Source organism: Cyprinus carpio, chromosome B19, assembly GCF_018340385.1.
Source record: "Cyprinus carpio isolate SPL01 chromosome B19, ASM1834038v1, whole genome shotgun sequence".
Classification (NCBI taxonomy): domain Eukaryota; kingdom Metazoa; phylum Chordata; class Actinopteri; order Cypriniformes; family Cyprinidae; genus Cyprinus; species Cyprinus carpio.
The window spans coordinates 12,705,058-12,724,523 of record NC_056615.1 but is presented as its reverse complement, the minus strand read 5'-3'; the positions used below and the strand labels follow the sequence as shown (position 1 = coordinate 12,724,523).

Here is a 19,466-nt window from a genome sequence, read left to right as displayed (position 1 = left end):
ATGGGACAAGCGTGCTGCATGTCTCAGAAGTGGAAGAGATGGAACATCTGGTGTGGTTTTCCGTCAGTAACCTGCCACTGACGTGTTGAGAATCCCACATGAAGGTGACTTACTATTAATGGGGGTTTCTTGACACCTGCAAAATACCCTATCTACAGCATTATTTATCACTTAATATAACTGCAAATTGAATAATCTTTTTTGGAGGACATCCATGACCAATTACAGTGGTGTAATCAATACAATATGTTCTAGACTAGTAAGTTCACCAATGAATAATGCATCATAATGACATATAGGGGGGGCTGGGGATGGATGTTGCACTTTTTGCACCACTGAGTATTTCTCAGGGTAGAATTATTTTGTGAAAGTCAATTTCTGTAAAGACATCTTCAAAGAGGCTTCAAAAAGTGGCTTTTGACTTATTTCCAATGTTATTGCCTAGACAAAAAAAGATTGTTCACTGAACACAAATTGGGGTTCCTTTCACAAATGAACTTGCTGTTAAATAGCCCAGTTAAGTTATTAAATAGTAAAGGAATTATGAAATAAAAACAGTAAATTAACAGTATATATACTTTTATTCGGCAAGGGTACACTAAATTGTTAAAAAGTGACACTGAAGACTTTTACACTGCTATCTATCTATCTATCTATCTATCTATCTATCTATCTATCTATCTATCTATCTATCTATAATGAAAAAAGTGGTTTCCACAAAAATATTAGGCAGTACATCTAATTTTTACACAGATAATAATAATATGTATTAATTCATTAATACTTTTATTTTATTATTATTATTTTTTTATCTGCATATTAGAATGATTTCTGAAGGATCATGTGACACTGCTGAAATAATGACTGCTGAAAATTCAGCTTTGCCATCACATAAATAAATGACATTTATAATATATTAAAATAGAAAACAGTTTTACATTTTAAGAGTATTTCACAATATAAATGTTTTACTTTAATTTTAATCTCATAGATACAGGCTTGGTGAGCATAGAAGAATTTAAACACTTATATGGCAACTAGCACCAACCTCCCCTATATGACAGCAAATAACACTTCAGGATTCAAATATGAGAAACAACCTAAAAATGCATGAAAATGATTATGACAGTCCAGCTAAAGCCAGCACACAATGCTCGATGCTAGGCTTTGATAGAAACCTGCTTGAACAAAACCCACTGGTAAAAATGGCTCCTGTGTTTTAATGTGTCTTGTGATGAATTGCACATCCGATTGAGAAGGTCAGTGATTCAGACCCAGAGTAAATGTTCCGTACAGAGGTAAAGACATCAGTGACAGTGGCCATTTTACTGGTTATGAAGAAGTGGTTTAATAATGCAGTATGTTTTCATTGAATGAGGTGAGCTATTCAGGCAGAGTCGCATATTCATCTATGTCATCTCTGTCAGGCACATGGGGGCTGACTACAGCCCATAAAAAAACAGCAGAGCTCCAGGCAACAGAGATGGGGTAACCCTGCAATAACAGCTGGAGAAAATGCACTTGATGCAAAAGAGGACATGGTCCTGCTTTTAGTGACACACAGCTAAGTAATAAGACTCACACACCTGCGCACAAATACACAAACACACTCACAGGGACTTGTAAGACTTCAAGAACATGACTGAAGAAAATCCTTCATATCTTCTCCATGTCCATCTCCATCATAATTTACATAATTAGTAATAAAACTAGAATAATTATGACTTAGTGCGATTAAGGTGATTATCAAATCATGAAGGCTGTGATTTAATTCAACAAATATGCAGACTGCATATTTCATAGTGAATAACTGCACTGTTCATTTATACATGTGCAGTTCAAGGTACAGTGTTTCAGCATCTTAGAGCGTCTCAGTTCACAGTTAATGCTGCTCCACACGAACTCCACCTCTGCATTTGCAGAGAGATTTCTGCCAAAAAGCTTCATGTACAGTGTTTCAGCATCTTAGAGCGTCTCAGTTCACAGTAAATGCTGCTCCACACAAACTCCACCTCTGCATTCACGGAGAGATTTCTGCCAAAAAGCTTCATGTACAGTGTTTCGGCATCTTAGAGTGTCTCAGTTCACAGTAAATGCTGCTCCACACAAACTCCACATCTGCATTCACAGAGAGATTTCTGCCAAAAAGCTTCATGTACAGTGTTTCAGCATCTTAGAGCGTCTCAGTTCACAGTAAATGCTGCTCCAGACAAACTCCACCTCTGCATTCACAGAGAGATTTCTGCCAAAAAGCTTCATGAGTTAAATGTTTAAATATGAATAAATTAAACATAAACTGTACTTTTAAAGTATAATGATTTTTATTAAATAATCAAATTCTTCATTGTCAAACTTATTATATATTATTTTATTTCATATTAAATGGGTCAACAGTGGGAATGTAGCCTATAATAGCTGCAAAAATACATATTTTTGTAAAAAGCACACCAAGGGTGTCACATTTTTCCAAGTTGTTCAGCCTAAAAGGATGGTTTGCACTTAAAAAAAATCATTTTTTGAATGATTTTAAATTGTCTATGCAGATGTACCCCTACAAAATAAGACCAATCTATTCTAGAATACACTTTCCAAATTTTAAAAAAAAAAAAAAAAAAAAAAAAATCCTGTATTTTCTTTCAAATTGAAAAATATACTGTAGAAAAACAAAATATTGCAATGTTATTAATTTTATTCAGACACCCAGCCCCCAACCCAGTATCATCATATTATGATATACAACAGTCAAATTTCTTACATGCTCCTCGCATAAAGTCATGGTATAATTTTTCATTCAGAGGGATTGGATTTTGGAAATTTGGTGTTTTGGGTTTTGGATACTTTTTTTTTTTATTTTTTATTTGATTGACAGATGCATTTACTATGAACTCATGTCATTGCATGGAAAAGACCTACATTTTCTTAAAAATTTCTAATTTATTCACAGAATTAAAAAAAATTACACAACAACATAATACAGGTTGACATACAGAAGAGTAAATTTCCATGTATACTGGCTATACATATCATTACCACCCCAATTATATCAGCTCTGTCTATGTTTAAACACGCACGCTAGGAGGTATTAAATTTTTTTTTTGTTTTGTCTATCTTAAAATGTGCGCTAGAACTAGACAGCACCAATTATTTAAGATTTGTCTAAAAAGTGCCCTGGCGGGACCCTCTACCTTGGAAAAATGACACTCGGCACGCCTCGGCGCTCCAGCATGGACAGACCACTTCCTGCTAATTCAATTCCCTCCCATCAAATTAATATTATTATCGGGTGGTTTTGCAACTAAACACAATGGCCAGTATCCGGTCAGTCAAGCCCTACGGGATTCAGTTGACATTGATTTACACTGACCGCTCGGCATCAGGGGCACAAATCAACAGCTGTGAAATCTCCCGTTTCAACGGCAATCACAGAGAGCTTATTGATTACTGATACAGATCAATGTGACGACAGCGGAAGAGCAGCTAGTGAGAAATGGCTTTTTACAGACTGGTCTAAAAATTGTTAGCTCTGCTTCCACTTTATGATATTTGAGAGGGAGCTGAGGTAAGCAAATGAACTGACAAACACTGCCTCGGGAAGAAAGCCTGTGAGGTGTGCCAGGATGTAGATAGCGGCTCAAAAAAAGAGAACAAACCTAGAATGTTGTGTTATTTGAGGTCTTGGCTATGCTTGAGTGTTTCTTCAGTATATATTATGCACTGTTTGCATTTCAAGTTCAAGTTTTGCTTATTAGTATGTGAGGGTTCCAACTCTTGAAGTGCTGCGTTTCCTAGCAACAGATTCCTGGTTCACCCGACTCGCTGTCAAATGCAAGACTGTGCGGCCTCTGACAGATGACCTGACTTCACAACACAAAACTCTGTTTGCTGAATGTTCTCCAAGTTATTTCTCCCTTATTTCAATCTCCTCTGTTATATGAATGTTTTATTATATATATATATATATATATATATATATATATATATATATATATATATATATATATATATATATACTTTCAATATCCTCTGTTATATTTTTACATAAAAAAAATAGATTAATGTAGCCTTGATATGTGAGAATAAAAATGAGGAACGAGGCTAAGTAGATCACTGCACAGCATGCTAGCAGATTGACATGGAGGCAGGAAGCCAACTAAAAAATTCAATTCTCATTAAGAATTTTGTTTGTGATTGAGAGATCAAATGCAGCTATATAAATGGACTGTCATGAATGCCTGAAGTTATGTTTACTCACATTTTCAATTTTCAATAGCAGTGGTTCTTAAAGGGATACTTAACCCCAAAATAAAAATTTTGTCATTAATCACTTACCCCCATGCCGTTCCAACCCCGTTAAAGCTTTGTTCGTCTTCAGAACACAATATAAGATATTTTGGATGAAAAGGAAGAAAGATGGACTATTCTGACGATGCTTTTTATACTTTTCTAGACCTTGACAGAGTAATTTACTTGGCAGTCTATGGGACAATCACAAGCCTCCCATTAAAACATATCCTGCAACACAGCAGCTTAGAACCACTGGTGTATGATATCTGGTTTGAAAATACAAATGTACTTGAGTCAAACAAACTCAACAAGGTAAGCTGTAGATATTAATTCCCACCTATTTTGAATGAATCTGACTGATCCTGTCTTAGAGAAGATATTTACTAATGCATTAGAGAACTGATGAGACTTAGAATCAGTATAAGTATTAGCTCTACTTAGTGCTGTTGATACTGTTTTGCTGTAAATTGTTTAATTTGAAGTCGACATCAGGGTAACAACTGCTCCTTTTGGTGAAGTTGGCGTTCTTGTTTATGTAGTCAAGCCAGTTCAAATGTATAATTATTTCACTATTTGCATGTTCATATAATATTTAAGTATGAAGTAGGTAAACATATACATGAAGAATGTGAACTTGATGAAGATGATGTCCAACATAGTGAGAGATGCTTGACCAGTAGACTATGTTACAGTGCTTAAAGGAGTGTACATGAAGAGGTAAAGAACATAAGTTGGCCATTACAAAAAGTTCCGGAAGGTGGAGAATATTATTAGAAACATAGTTGTTGCCACTGAAGCTCCCTTTTCTTTCATTTTGCCCATGTAATATCTATATTACCCCTTTGTAAAACAAAAATATTATATTTGAAGTAGAGGATTGGTTTTGTTTAGTATTTCATCTTCTTCACCCTTGAAATACCCTGCCTTCCCTTCCCCCATTTTTGCACCCCCCCGCCCCACTACCCCCCAGAATCTTCCTCAAGTCTGCCAATGAGCGCGCATTGGCAGCATTTTTTTCCTAGAGACAGTGTGCTCCATGTCTGGGGTGGTTCCACTCCTTTGCTCAGTCGTGGAGTTCAACACCAATCAGACAGCAGGCCGCAATGATTCTGCATCGCAGCCTTTCCTTTTGGCAAAGCGCAATATGTGGTTTTTCAGGCTTGTTATCCTCCAGGCATGAGGGGTGCCATGTGACGACATGCATTCTCTAAGACAATGGAGATTACACCCTGACACGCGCACATTAAAAACAGATTCCAGCTAGGTGGGGGGCGGCTACGGAGCTACAGTCTATGGAGGATTTCTGATTTCGTATTGTATACAGTTTTGTGTGCAACTTGTTTTTGGACTAAGATTGCAATAGCACTCCATAAAACACTCCACTCTTCTTCTAAAGGTTTTCCTAACTGAATGGATAGTCTGTGCACGAAGAGCTCTAGGACCACATGCATGGCTCAATTTCTCCATCTCTACAAAAAGCAAAAGCAATCACAAAACAAGAGCCCCAAGATGATTCGCTGTATTTATATGGATCTCATATTCTCATCTTGGGTGGAACATTGTTTTCAGACAGAGAGTTACTGTCCGAGCTCAAGGACGAATGTGATCAATAGCACAACTCCCCAGGCCTTCTCATATTGCAGAGTACATTCTACTGATAGTGTGAGATGTCTCTGAATCTAAATGGATCAGGATTAGCTGAAAATCGGCCCTGCACTGTCAACCGATGATTCCTCTAGAACGCAAATTCGCCTCATCCCAAAAAAGCTTAAGAATGCCATAAATCCAAAATTCAAACATGGTATAAAACATAAAATAGATGTGTAATATAATCAGTTCTAATAAACACACTATTCATTATTAGATGAAGTACAGTGTCCTGCAGTCTCTCAAGCCATTCATGTTTCCTAAACACTATATTTTCCCAGCTTCGCTGCCACCTCTTGTAGTTGAAGAACAAGTGAAACAACAACTGCTACTGCACATCAGTGTCAGACCTGCCGTGATTTCAAGCTGCACACGGAAGTGCCCCCAATTCAGACATCAAGTGACTTGAGTGAGGCAAATACAATTTCACCCAAATTCACTCTACAGCAAATTCAACCTGAATGGTTTTGACCTTTTTATGATGACTGGACCATACGGATGAGACACCGGACCCATTTGAAAAGAAGCCCCCCTCTTTGTGAGGCACCAAGAATCATGGGTTTGGCCTTAAGAGACTGAATTACGTCTCAACAAGAGGAAGTTTTGAAAAATAGAAGGGTTTTGACAGCTGGCTGGAGACCGCCAGGGTTAAGAGAAGCTGGCTGTTCCTCCTTGCCGTGAAACAGGGGAAATTGATGTGCTCAGTCGTTGGAGTAGAACACATTTCACACTCTAAACAGCTTACGTTGAAAGACACAGAGCGGGAGAGAAGAACAAAGTGATGGTTGGATGGCGTGTTACTCCAGAAACTATACTATATACTCGAAGCTCTTGTTTATATGAAAGAATGCTCAGTGAGCTTGTTCCTGTTGTTTTAACATTGACGATTTGCATCAAACCTTGGCATTCTTGAAATGTGGGTCATGCAGCTACCCATGTTCTGCATAGCAACCAATGAGAAGCAGTGGTGAGGGACCAGCCTCCACACACAAGTGCAAACATACACAAACAAGTAGGAGTGAGTCTATTACTAAAAAAAAAGACTGTTGCTCAAAACCGATTTATAAGCAAACAGAAAACAAAAACTGCTGCTCAAGTATGTAAAAAAAAACCTATTTACAAAATATCAGTGAGGAACAGAAGTGTGAACTCTAATATTACTCACACATACAGTGGTTACATCCATTGATTGACAGATGGTTCAGGGGTCCCATTCATTTTAATTATCTCTTCTAACACATATGGATCAAAAGACACTACAAAAATAAATAATATAAAAAGAGAGAGAAAGAGAGAGAAAGCTTTGATTAGAGAAAACACTATATGGTTGCGTACATATATTAAGAGTGATATATTACACTGCAAGAAATACAAATCTTTAGAAAAACATGCATTGTCATTAATTAACTAAATTATTAATTTAAATCATTAAAGTTAATAAATATTATATTAATTACTATTATTATTAATATTATTTAAATTAAACAAAATTACAGTTGTAAAAAGTTAAATATAATTTGTATTATACATTTTGTTGCAATTATATCTATCGATATAGACAGACAGACAGACAGACAGACAGACAGACAGACAGACAGACAGACAGACAGACAGACAGACAGATAGACAGACAGACAGATAGATAGATAGATAGATAGATAGATAGATAGATAGATAGATAGATAGATAGATAGATAGATAGATAGATTTTACACTCCAACATTTCACTTAAAAAAAATACAAATAAATAAATAACTATGTGCGGTGACAAGTGTAAACAAAGCAGAAATAAACACCACTTAGACTCTCAAACAACTTCCATTAGTGCCGGTCAAATAATATTAGTGATACAAATTCAATGCGTCAACCACATCTCACCACATACACTCCATTCACTCCTGTGTGTTTGTTTCACTGCTGTGTGTTTGTTTGATAATTATTTTATTTGTTTGATGGGTGATGAAGAATTTGAGACTTTCTTAGCCAAATATTCTCACCCCAGATGCAAACATCCATTTTAATATGGGCGGTCTCTTGTTTGCATCAAAGAGTGTCATTAAGAATTCACTGCAAAACAACTGTTCATTCGATCCATCCAATCTGAATTATGATAATTATTTGGGAAAAACATTGAGATGTGGCTCTACATCATGACTGTAAATGCGGATTTTTGTTGTTTTCTGTAAACACCAATTTTTAAACACAGGGCTCATCCCTCTTCACGCCTTCCTTTGCTGTTAGCAGGATATTAGGAAGTACATCTATACTGTTCTCATTATTTGTACATGAGTTTTTAATTTAAAATAACTTTTTGTCTATTTCTCATTCTCATTGCTGCCACAACAAATTCATCATCATAAGCACAATGGATCAGGATAGATGGTCAGGATAGATGCCATATTTAATTTGCGGGCAAACGAAAACTGGATCAGGATAGATGGTCAGGATGGATGCTTTTTTTAATTTGTATGCGATGACAGCATCATATATACATCATACGAATTTGTATGCATTTAAAAAAAAAAAAAAAATCCAAAAATTTCCAAAATTCCATTTTATTACACATAACTTTATTTCTGAATTATTTGTTTTGTTTTCTTTGTATGTATGGATTACTTGAGTTGATATCGACATCTGGTGACAATTTCATGTCAACAGGACCTTTAGAAATATATTTACTGAGAAAAATGATGACGTGTTCAGTAATTATTTTACCCGCTGTACATACATACACATACATAATATTTGTTATGAAATTATATATGAAAAAACAAAGATGTCCATTCCATCTCTGTCTTCATTGTTTACTTTTTACAAAACTTAGTTAAAAGGATGACCTATTGCTAAATGACAATGACCACTAAAAAGACAAAGGAAAAATATCCCTTTTAAACAGGGATAATGAACCCAAATTCCTCAACCATAAAAAATCTACAGCACAGAATGTAAGTCTCTGAAGAGAGATGCAGCTCTTAATAGGCAATTGTGCTGGGTGACATCACAGGTTGGTGCTAAAAAGGAAATTATAAAGCTCTCCAGGCCCGAGTCTGCACTTTATCCACTAATGCAGCCATTAATGTGGCCTATCAAAAAACACTCCAGCCCAGCAAATGTGAAGTAAATCAAATTAACGTCAGGGTTTCCTCTGACCGTAAAGATGCCATTTTACATTTCAATTGATCAGACAGCTCTGTCTGCACACAGAGCAATTATAACAATCTATCATCAGACTGTCTTCTGTATTCCTTTCAATAAATTTGGTTTATTGAATCCACTCTGAAGTTCAGCTCTCTCTTCTTTTGCAGTTTATCAATCACAGAGAGTTGGAGAGAGTGATGATGATGGAAGAGCTTTTCTCTAACACTAGAATCCAATTTGGATTATAAAGCAAACATAATAAGCAACATGACAGGAATACATACCAACCAATTAAGTGAATGCATCTTGTCACTTCTAACTATATCTACTACAGATTTCTTTAGAGTGGGAAACATAAAAGAGCTACATTCCATGTCCTGTTTCTGTATGAAATTCCTCAAGGAAGGACATAAACGGCCTGTAAAAGCAAGGCTATCATTCATAAGACCTCTTCTTTCTCTCAAACAATTGCAGTAATTAGACTGATTAAAATAACTCACAGTACTAGCTCTCCTCAGTTGGCCTCAGTGGGAGAGAGTACATATCAAAATGAAAAAAAGACTATCAGATCAGTATACTCTGCATTCATCACACGGGACAGGTATGTAATTAGGAGGGCCTGAAAGGACCTGATAATAAACAAAATCTGAATTACATCCCACTGGTTATAAATCATTTATGATAATGCTTTTGTTCAAATGTGGGCCTAAGTGTTACATTATGTGTAAATTCAATTAATATTTAAATTTCTTAGGGTGTATACAGCTATTTTATTTCAAAACAAATACATATTAATTATTGTATTATTGTATAAAATTATTAATGTATTAAAACATATATAACTTATTGTTTTATATTTTTATTTTTTTATATTTTTATATATTTATGTATAATTTAAAACACACACACACACACACACACACACACACACACACACACAATTTCAAACTTTTTATTTTATACACAAAAAATAAATAAAAATATTAACTTTATATACTATTTATTTCATTTAAGATTAACTATAAATATTGTCATATATTTACTGTATATTATGAATATAATGTGATATAAATATTAGTTATAAATACATTCACTTACGCTTTTATATATTAATATTAGTGCTGTCAAATGATTAATCATGATTAATCGCATCCAAAAAAAAGTTTTTGTTTACAAAATATATGTGTGTGTACTGTGAATATTTAACGACTCGTTCTAATACACACCCCCAGTATATTTTGGAAATATTTACATGCATATACATTTATATTGCATATTTTATATTATATAAAGATGTTAATATATAAACAGAACATATTTTTTATGTAAACTTTTTAACATATTTTTATGTAAACAACATAATATATTATGTAAACAAAAATTTTGTTTTGGATGCAATTAATCACGATTAATAGTTTGTATAATATATTATATATAAAATAATATAGATTATTTTTTTTATAAAAAATTTTTTTGTTCACTGTGTGTGGTTTTATAGATATAGATATCTTTTTATATTTTATTTTTTTTATCAATTATATATCAGAGAAAGTGGTTGTTTATTGTCTATGATCACTATGTAGAACTTTCCTTTGAAATGAAAATTTCACTGTGTCTATCTTTCCTTGAATTATTCAATGGGAATTAACCTATTCTGTTTACATTCACTATGCACATTTATGCAATATGACAAACATTGTTTACAGGCATGGTGATGCTAGTTCATTTGCAAAAAAAAAAAATATTCTATTAAAGACATTCATTCACACCCACATATTAAAGAACAATAGGTGAGTGAGTCTATGGTGCATGTCTATGAGCATTTATGACATGAAGGTCAATAAATGCTGAATTAGCACAATCTCTTACAATCTGCACTTCAAAGAAAGCGTGCTGCTGCTCTCCAAGGTGCTGAATGGCTGGTCGGACTGGTCTGTAAAAAAGAGGCGAGTATAAGAACGATTGTAGCATTTGGAGGTTTTTCCTTATCTGTGCAGTCACACGAGTGGACCTCATTAAAGCCACTGACCGCAAACAGAACACAAGATTCACGATGAGTGTTTTATGGGTTGAAAGAAAAAGCACCTTTTCATTTGTTTCAACTGTCTGAATGTCAGTGTGTGAGAGAGAGATATAGAGCGGACACATATCTGGCAGTGTGATAAGTATGCGAATGTGTGTGTGTGTGTGAGGGTATATGTATAATCTATCCTTGTCCTCTCACCTTTTTCTAGAAACAATAGGATCTGTCCCCTCGAGGCACTGGACAGAAGGAGGACGTGATAAGGCCGCTGTTCTCTGCTCTGAAATGACATTTCAAATGTGCCTTCTGTGACACTAACAGCATAACACACAGTCTTACAAACTGCCCCTTCTGACCAGCAGCACAGACTGAATGATTCTCCTCAGCAAACCCAAAACCAGCCATATGCATCTGGCATTGAACATACCAGGGCATTTCCATGGAACAAATTCCCTTCTGTTCTGAAAAATGCAATGTAAACACATTGAGAGAGAGACAAAGAAAATCTGCTTCTCATTAACTTTTCCCGGCTAGTAATTGCACTGCAACCAAAACCCACTCTAAAAAAGAAAGGAAGAGAATAAAACCTGCTTCAGAATGGCCACACAGAAATAAAAGTCACTACTATAAACCACTATAAACAGAGCAACAACTCACTACTATAAACCACTATAAACAAAGATATAGTGGTTCTTTAAACAGAACACAAAAGAAGACATTTTGATGAACTTTGGGTCCAAACAACACTGGATCCCACTGACTTTCAATGCATGAACAAAAACTGTTGAAATATTCTTTAAAATGTATTTTGTGTTCTACAGAAGAAAATTAAGCTTATTCCTCTTTTTGTTGATAAGGTTTTTAATTGTTTTTGTTCATAAAAATTAGTTTGTTGGGGTTTTGAGAGAAATTTTGATTGATTATTTTGTTTGAGTTTTAAGGAAGGTAATTTTCTCTGAACAACTGCCTACACAGTTAGATTCAAAACTTAGAATTTGATTTAACTAAAAATGACAATAAAAATAAAAAAAGTACATTAAATTATTAATTTACAAAAAGGATGTGTTCAATTAAAAAGGCAGCCACATGCAGTGTGTTCATTGGGATGTGAGAGTAAAGCATAAATGCTCTAAAATAACTGAAAAATAACACACTTTTGCTGATTTTCCTAATTTTCTTCTCAATATTTAGTTGATATACTCTCAGATGTATGTCACTCAGTACTACAAGCATTATTATGTGTCCTCATGGTTTACAGTTTAACATTCTCTTTATGTGACTACTCATCATTTAATGCTTCTCATTTTTAAGGATTGATATAGGAACTGATGTTGTCAATTAAGTTTCAATCATAACGCTTTCTCCTTTAAACCAATATAATACTACCAGTATCGCCCCTCATATAGAGTATAACCCTTAGCCTACCGTATACCATGGCAAGCCAGTCATAATATAAAACTTCTTGTTAAAATGAATGTCCTGTGTATTTAGTCTCACATCCAATATACCGATTGCACAGACAGATGGCAATAGGAAAACTCATTATGTTAAATATGTGCGTGTCAACCAGCAGCCAGACATTTGCTTCAAAGATGCCACTCATGCAGAAAACCAATTAGTGATATGTTTTAACATTTGCATAATAAATAGAAACAATCCACAAGCGCTGTCTACCGGACACCGAGCTGTCCTGTGTTTTCCCTGCGTGGGATGTTTGTGCAAGAATGTGATGTGTGACAGCTCTTGGCAGTAAAGGGGAAGAAAGTGACCTTTGCTTGGGTTTGCTTGCGGTAAACATCTCGTCACATGTGCCGGTATGATTTATGGCAGGTTTCAACTGCTCCGAAATCAAATGCTGAGGAATAATCGCAGATTTATTTCAAATGCTGTGTGTTTGTGTGCATATATAGCAACGTCAACCTCCACCTTGCATTTTAGATTCATTACACTAAATTACATTATCCACTGACCTGCATGAAGGAGCATAACCATCACGCATTTGGGGTTTAGTGGCCATATATCTTTTTCTATAGCTTCCCCTGGTTTTACAGCACATCCAAATGTGGCTCATCCAGCAGGGGGGAGGCTGTACATGAGAGACTATGGCCTGGGGCACAAGACCCTGACTGAAGTCTGCTAATGAGCCTCTTCTACACAGCTGAGTCACTCCATTTATTAAGGCAAAACTGGCACTGCACTGCCCACTGTCTCTTTTCCACTTTTAATGATGCTATTACAGAATAATAAAATATTTTCCATTTACTTTCCTAGTCAATTCTCTATTTATTTTACAGGGCTGTAACATAGACAATAGAAATATCTATTTAAGCTTTAGGTTTTTCTTTTAATCAGTAAGGATAATTAAACCAGCACAGCAGTTCTGGCCCATCAATATTTATGACTTCTCACCTCTTTGGCTTGGTGTCAGTTGGTGTCACAGATTTGTGTAAACTATTTTTGCAGCATTACAACAGGAAGAGGGATTTAATATTTAATGCCAATTAGAAGATGTGCTTTGAGCAGAGGTAATTAAAGCTGCTATGTTGTGGCTTGCTTTAAAATGATATCATTTAATATTAGCACATACAGGAACGAATATGCATGCAGAGCAAGCTGATGTCAGGGTTTACAGGAAATACAGAGACAAAACAATAGTTAATGATCAAAATGAGCAACTATAGTCTATTGCTGCAAGGGCTAAACATAAATGATTTGGAATGTTTTAGGTCTGCTTGAAGACCTACTTGAATTAGCATGTTCTTTTATTTTTATTATTTATTATTATTTTTTATTTACTTCACAGAAGAAAATCGATTTCCAACTCGAACTGAGTTTTGAAGAAGTGTTGAGAATGATGTTCTGATGCCCTCTTGTGTTTGGACAGAAACTTTCAATGTGACGCTATAAGACTAGACTGACACATTACACATTATTCGGTTCTTTTAATCACTTCGCTGGAAAGAACCGGTTCCTGACACGACGTGGTATTTAATGTTCCGATAAAAAAAAAATACACTTGCACATATTTAACTTGATTAAGCTTTTAAAAATGCAATCATTAGAATCCGATTATAGTTTGCAATTCCGTGAAAAAATAAACTAATTACCTCTTTCCTTAAATTTCTAAAATCATCATATTTACTCTAAACGCATTTGATGCACGATTTGCTACATCTGTTTGCACGTGACACCTGAACTAAAGGGGGCGCGCGATTAACACGTGCTGCCGAGTAGAGCATAACGTATGCTTGTGGCAAAGGATGAGAAAGACAAACATGATTTGGAATTCGTTGAGGAGAAAATAAAAGCCTTTCCATGAAATATAAACATAGCCCAAAATAACTCTCTGCCACTATAAATTCATCATTAACGTGCAATTTATCGGAGCATGAGAATCTCAGGTACACATAACAAACATACCAAAACACCTAACGTGTAACATCAGTGCTGTACGTACACAAAAGCTGTTTGTTCTCTAGTTTAAAAGTGTCTGTAGGGGTTTTAGAAGTCGGCTCCGTTACTAAGTTAATTGGTGAATGGTGGACTCTGCTGTTTGTGCGTAACTTACCCAGGACTTGCTCCCCTCTCACACTGCCCCTTCCTGGTTTTGGGTTCATACTGTGTTATTTTGGTACCGAACCGCGATAAGTTTGTGACATCAGAGTGGCAGCTGTTTACCCCGTTACTAGGTAACACATTATCCCACGCACCGAACTCCGACGTCAAACGCGGAGGTTTTGTGAAACGCTTTAACCGATTGACTGATGAGAAAATGTGACAGTCGATGCTGCTGTTATCTGTAATCAATTACTAAAATAAACCACTGATTCTTTTTATTTTCCATAGTAAAATAAATTAACATTGTGCAGGCATTTATATTCTTCTATTGTAGGATATAATTGCTAAATCCTCCACTTTCTATTGAGGTATAGTATAGCAGTCAGTTAATTAAGCAAATCACGCTAAAGTGTTCTCTGTTTCTTTATTTGCATTACTCTTTCTTACTACATGCCATGGTTTGAGCCGACACAATGGTGATTATGGTAAAAAAGATCATGTGACAACATTAAAAAACTGTATTGATAACTTGTGTTAAACTGCAATATGATTTTTTAAAAATTTATTCTGAACAAAAATCATATTTCTGAACATGTTGTTTCTTTCTTTGCATGTCTCTTTTCAACTACATGTCATAGTGAATATGATAAGATAGAACACATTTGAATATTCAATCTGAATACACTAAACCTAACAAATACACTAAATGCACCAACACCTTTATTAACGTGCTAAAGTGCAGCATGAGTGTGTTATTTTGGAAAATTACTATTTCTGATCATGTTCTTCTCTTTCTTTATTTGCATTTCTCTTTCTATGTACATGCCACAGTTTGATCTGCCATAATGACGTGGTAAAGTAGTTCATCTGACTGCAATATAAGGCAAGTCAAATCTGAATGTTTTCTGTCTAAATACAGAACTGTATTGACTTGTTTTAAAGCTGAAAACACTGTGTTTCTGAACATGTTCTTCTGTTTCTTTCTTTGCATAACTCTTTCCAACTACATGATTATATGTCACAATGGTGAATATGGTAAGAGATCACATGACAGCAATAAAAGGTTAGTCAAATCTGAATGTGAATGCATATAAAAACATTACAAAACTTTTAGTTTCAGATTTAAATTTATTTCATTCCAAAGCAAGACATTGCAAATAATGTTTTGGTTGTGTGTGAGACAAAAATATGCAATATGTTGAAAACAATATGTTGGAACTCATGGGTGTTTGATCCTTTTAATGGACACCCGATGGTGTTATCATCTAAAAAAAAATTGCATAATTGTTAAACTGGGTTAAAATTCTCAAAGCTCTCCAGTCGGAATTAAATGGTCTCTGTAATTGAATTATCCTACCAGTGTAGTTTACTAGCGGCTCTTTGGCATCCTGTGTATCCTTGTGAAATCTATCCCTCACAGAATTTTCTATGTATCCGTATTTTCGGGATCAGTTGACCCAGAGTGTTTTACTGACAAATTAGTGAAAATAGAAGATGCATACACACACACACACATTATGTTACACATTGGTGAAAACAAAAGATGCATACATACACACACACATTATGCTAATGAGTTATTTGAGAAGTTAATTTTATGGTTATTACACACACAAACACGATGTTCTGAATGTATTCATGAAAAGATTTATTTATGCTCTAATTTATTATTTTATTTTATGAACTGTGATAAACATTAAACATTTGATACAATGCAAATAATCTGTAATTAGATGACTAAATATATATGTTATCCACTATGCGTTTTTTTTTTTTTTTTCTCACTCAATACTACATATAAATATATAAATAAAAATCTTCATAATGCATATATTGTATTTGTTTAGGAGGTGCTTCTGTCAAATTCCATATGAAAATGTACTTCTAAATGAAAAAGACCTGCATTTATAAAATGTCATCAGTGTCCTCCACAGTGTATCTAGGATTTCTGGGACAGCAGCAACAGCAGCACCGTCTGAACCAGTGCAGTAGCCGCAATCTCCGTGAAGTTGGCCCGGCCACGCCCCCTCTCTGGGATTCTCCTCTCGCTCCTTCCTCCCTGTCTTCACTCAGGACGTCCAGAGAAGTCTCCACCCTTCCACTGACACTTTCCATCTGTTCAGTTGTCACTCTTTGAGCTCCTCCAATCTTCTCTCCATCTCCTTCCAGCATCAGCGTTTGCACGGCTCTGTCCGTCACCCGTCTGAATCTGTCCACTCTTAGAGCTGCATCACTAATGAGGCGCTCCATAATCTCCAAGTGCTGACTACTTGTTTCTGTTTCTTCGCTCTTCAGTCGATTGATCTCAATCAGCATACACTCCCTTAACAGAAGTATTTCCTTTTCCTTTTCTATGAGCATGAGTCTGTCTGTTTCTCTCTCATGCTTGAGGGCTTCATTATATCTTTCGATTTCAGCTTTTCGTAGCTCCAACTCGATTTTTTCTCTTTGCATTCCAAGTTTTTCCAGTTCCTTCCTCTGTATGTCTTGCAATCTGTTTTTTAGTTCATCTTTCATTTCCTGTATTCTCCTTTTCATTGCATCTATCTCTACATACTGTGGTAGAGTGTCTCTTTCCTGGTCTTCAGTTTGTGTCTCTTGAGTTCTCATCTGCTCAACATCTTCTGTATGTTCTTGAATGGATTTTGTAGTTGCTATTACTTCTTGATCTTCTTGTTCACTCTGAATATTAGTTTCCTGTTGAGTCTCCTCAGTCCTTGTCTGTCTTTGTATGTCAGTCTCAATTTGTTGCAGTTCTCTTCTTTTGCATTCATAGCTTTGTGTGAGATGCTCAGTCTCCTTGGTAAGTCTCAGCACCTCAGCTTGAACCTTCTCCAGGCTGTTCCTCCTCCTCTCGAGACTCTCCATGATCACTGACTTTTCTTCTTCAGCAGTTTTACATTCATCCCTTAATTTATGCAGGTGATCCTTTGCCTTCTCCATCTCAAGAAGGCCAGTTTGTATGATCTTCATTTTATTCTCCTTTTCGTCATGTTGCCTCTGTAGTTCAGCTGTCATGATGTTTAGCTCATCTCTTTCTAGGGTTGTGCCATCCATTAGCTGAAGAACTTCTCTTTGGGTGTCAGTTTTGTAGGTTTTTGCTTTTGTTTCTTCATCTGTTTTGGCCCAATAAATGCCAGTCAGTTCCAGACTGCTGTCTCTGTCTGTCTTTTTCTCCTCTTTAGTGTCTTGTAGTTGTTCCAGTGCTGTTTTATATGTGACATTCTCAGCATGTGTGTCACTTCCAATGGAAGTATCATCTGTTTTTCTCTTGATTTTTAGTGTCTCCTGTTCATTTTGCTTTTGTTGAAGCAACTCATTTTCAATGTTTTCCTTCTCTTCTTTCAGTGACCCTATAGTCTCTTCCAGTTGTCCCAACTTTATCACGAATGCTTCTGTGATGCTCTCTATTTCCTTATTTTTCTTATCAAGGTTGTTTGATAATTCCTCCTTGTCTTGTGTAAGTTGTAGCAGTTTTTCTTCATTTCTTGAATTCTCCTTCATGAATTCCTTTATATTTCTCTCAAAGTCTTTTTTTGCTTGTTCCAGTTCATGTCTCTCTTTTTTCATCATTGTCTTCAATTTCTTTTTTTTTTTTTTTTTTTATTGTCTTCATTCTTTGCAATCCATTATTTCTTGCACTTCAGATGGGTGCGTGTCTTTTGACTTGGCCACAGTGGGTTGTTTTTTCTTTGTTGCAGCCGTTTCGTCTTCTAATTCCTTTTGTCTACCATCATCTGTTTTCTTAAAGTCATCCAAAGATGTTTGTGTTTCAGCATCTACTGAGGTGGTCTTCATCTGATATATCTCAAGTTCATCTGTTTTTTGTTTCTTTACTTCTACATCCTCTCTTAGGACATCAGCATCCCTCTTTGAGTGATCTTTTGTTTTCATCTCTTCTGGTAAGCGATGCATTTCTACTTTCTGTCTCTTTATTTGAATCTCCATGTTTAACATCTCCAGTTCAGATAATTGTCTGTTTATTTGCTTTTGCAGGTCCTCCATTGTTCTTGTCTTTTCTTCTATAATGCCTTCCATGTCCTCTTTTTCTTTCTGTATCATGTTTTTATCTTGTTGTTGTTGAGTTATATTTTTTTGTTGTTGTTTTTTTTTTTTTTTGTCTTCAGCCTCTTTCTTCAGTCTGTTTAAATCAGCTCTCTCCTTTTCGATACGATATTTTTCACTTTCATTTATCTTTTTGCTGTTTTCAATCTCTTTTTTGTCCTTTTGAATGTTATTATTAAGCTTTTCAAGCTCTTCTTGTTTTGTCTGGATATTTTTATTGAGTATATGTATGTGTTTATCAAGTTCAGACTTCTCTTTCTCAAGCACATCTCTCTCGCATTTGATGGCCACCATGATGTCTTCTAACTGTTGCTGCTGTTGATCTAATGTGAGCTTTTTCTTTTCGATCTGATTTTTTTCCACCTCAATTGTGTTCCTCAGTTCTTCTAGTTCATCCATCTGTTTCTGGAGATCAGCCTGCAATTCAGCATCTGTCTGGTCTTCTTCAGTGTCCTCTCTGTCAATTTGTAAAGCAGCTTGGGTCTGTGTTTCACTCTCCACCATTGTTTTTACATCTTTCTTCTTTATTTTGGTCTTGGCTCGCTGATCAATTTCTGTCAGTAAATCTGCTCTTTTCTGAGTTAATTTTTCCATCTCTTTTTCAAACTGTTCTCTGTTTTCTGCCATTTCTTGCTTGGACCTTTCAATTTCAAAATTTAAGATTTGCAGTTCATCTTTCTTTCTCTGGATTTCTTTTTTCAGAGCATCAGTCTTTTTTTTTGTTCTTTTCTTTTTCTTTCTTTCCTTTGTT

At 35.4% G+C, this 19,466-nt stretch overlaps 2 protein-coding genes and 1 long non-coding RNA gene across 3 annotated transcripts; all 3 read right to left on the bottom strand.

Moving 5' to 3' along the window:
- Window positions 1–15,758: 15,758 nt before the first annotated feature.
- On the bottom strand, window positions 15,759–16,159 carry LOC109051861. Its single transcript, XR_002011440.2, has 2 exons — window positions 16,008–16,159; window positions 15,759–15,915 (listed from the first exon to the last, which is right to left on the bottom strand). It is a non-coding gene; the product is annotated as an uncharacterized LOC109051861 (long non-coding RNA).
- A 149-nt stretch (window positions 16,160–16,308) lies between these two features.
- Window positions 16,309–18,231, bottom strand: LOC109066578 (coiled-coil domain-containing protein 30-like). Its single transcript, XM_042745365.1, has one exon. The coding sequence runs from the start codon at window positions 18,221–18,223 to the stop codon at window positions 16,556–16,558; it is 1,668 nt and encodes a 555-aa protein (XP_042601299.1). The 5' UTR covers window positions 18,224–18,231; the 3' UTR covers window positions 16,309–16,555.
- A 532-nt stretch (window positions 18,232–18,763) lies between these two features.
- On the bottom strand, window positions 18,764–19,430 carry LOC122140730 (tropomyosin Tod p 1.0102-like; the record flags this gene model as incomplete). The annotated part of the gene is made up of 1 exon (XM_042745484.1): window positions 18,764–19,430. A coding segment is annotated over exon 1 (579 nt), but the record flags the coding sequence as incomplete, so codon positions are not given.
- Window positions 19,431–19,466: the final 36 nt, after the last annotated feature.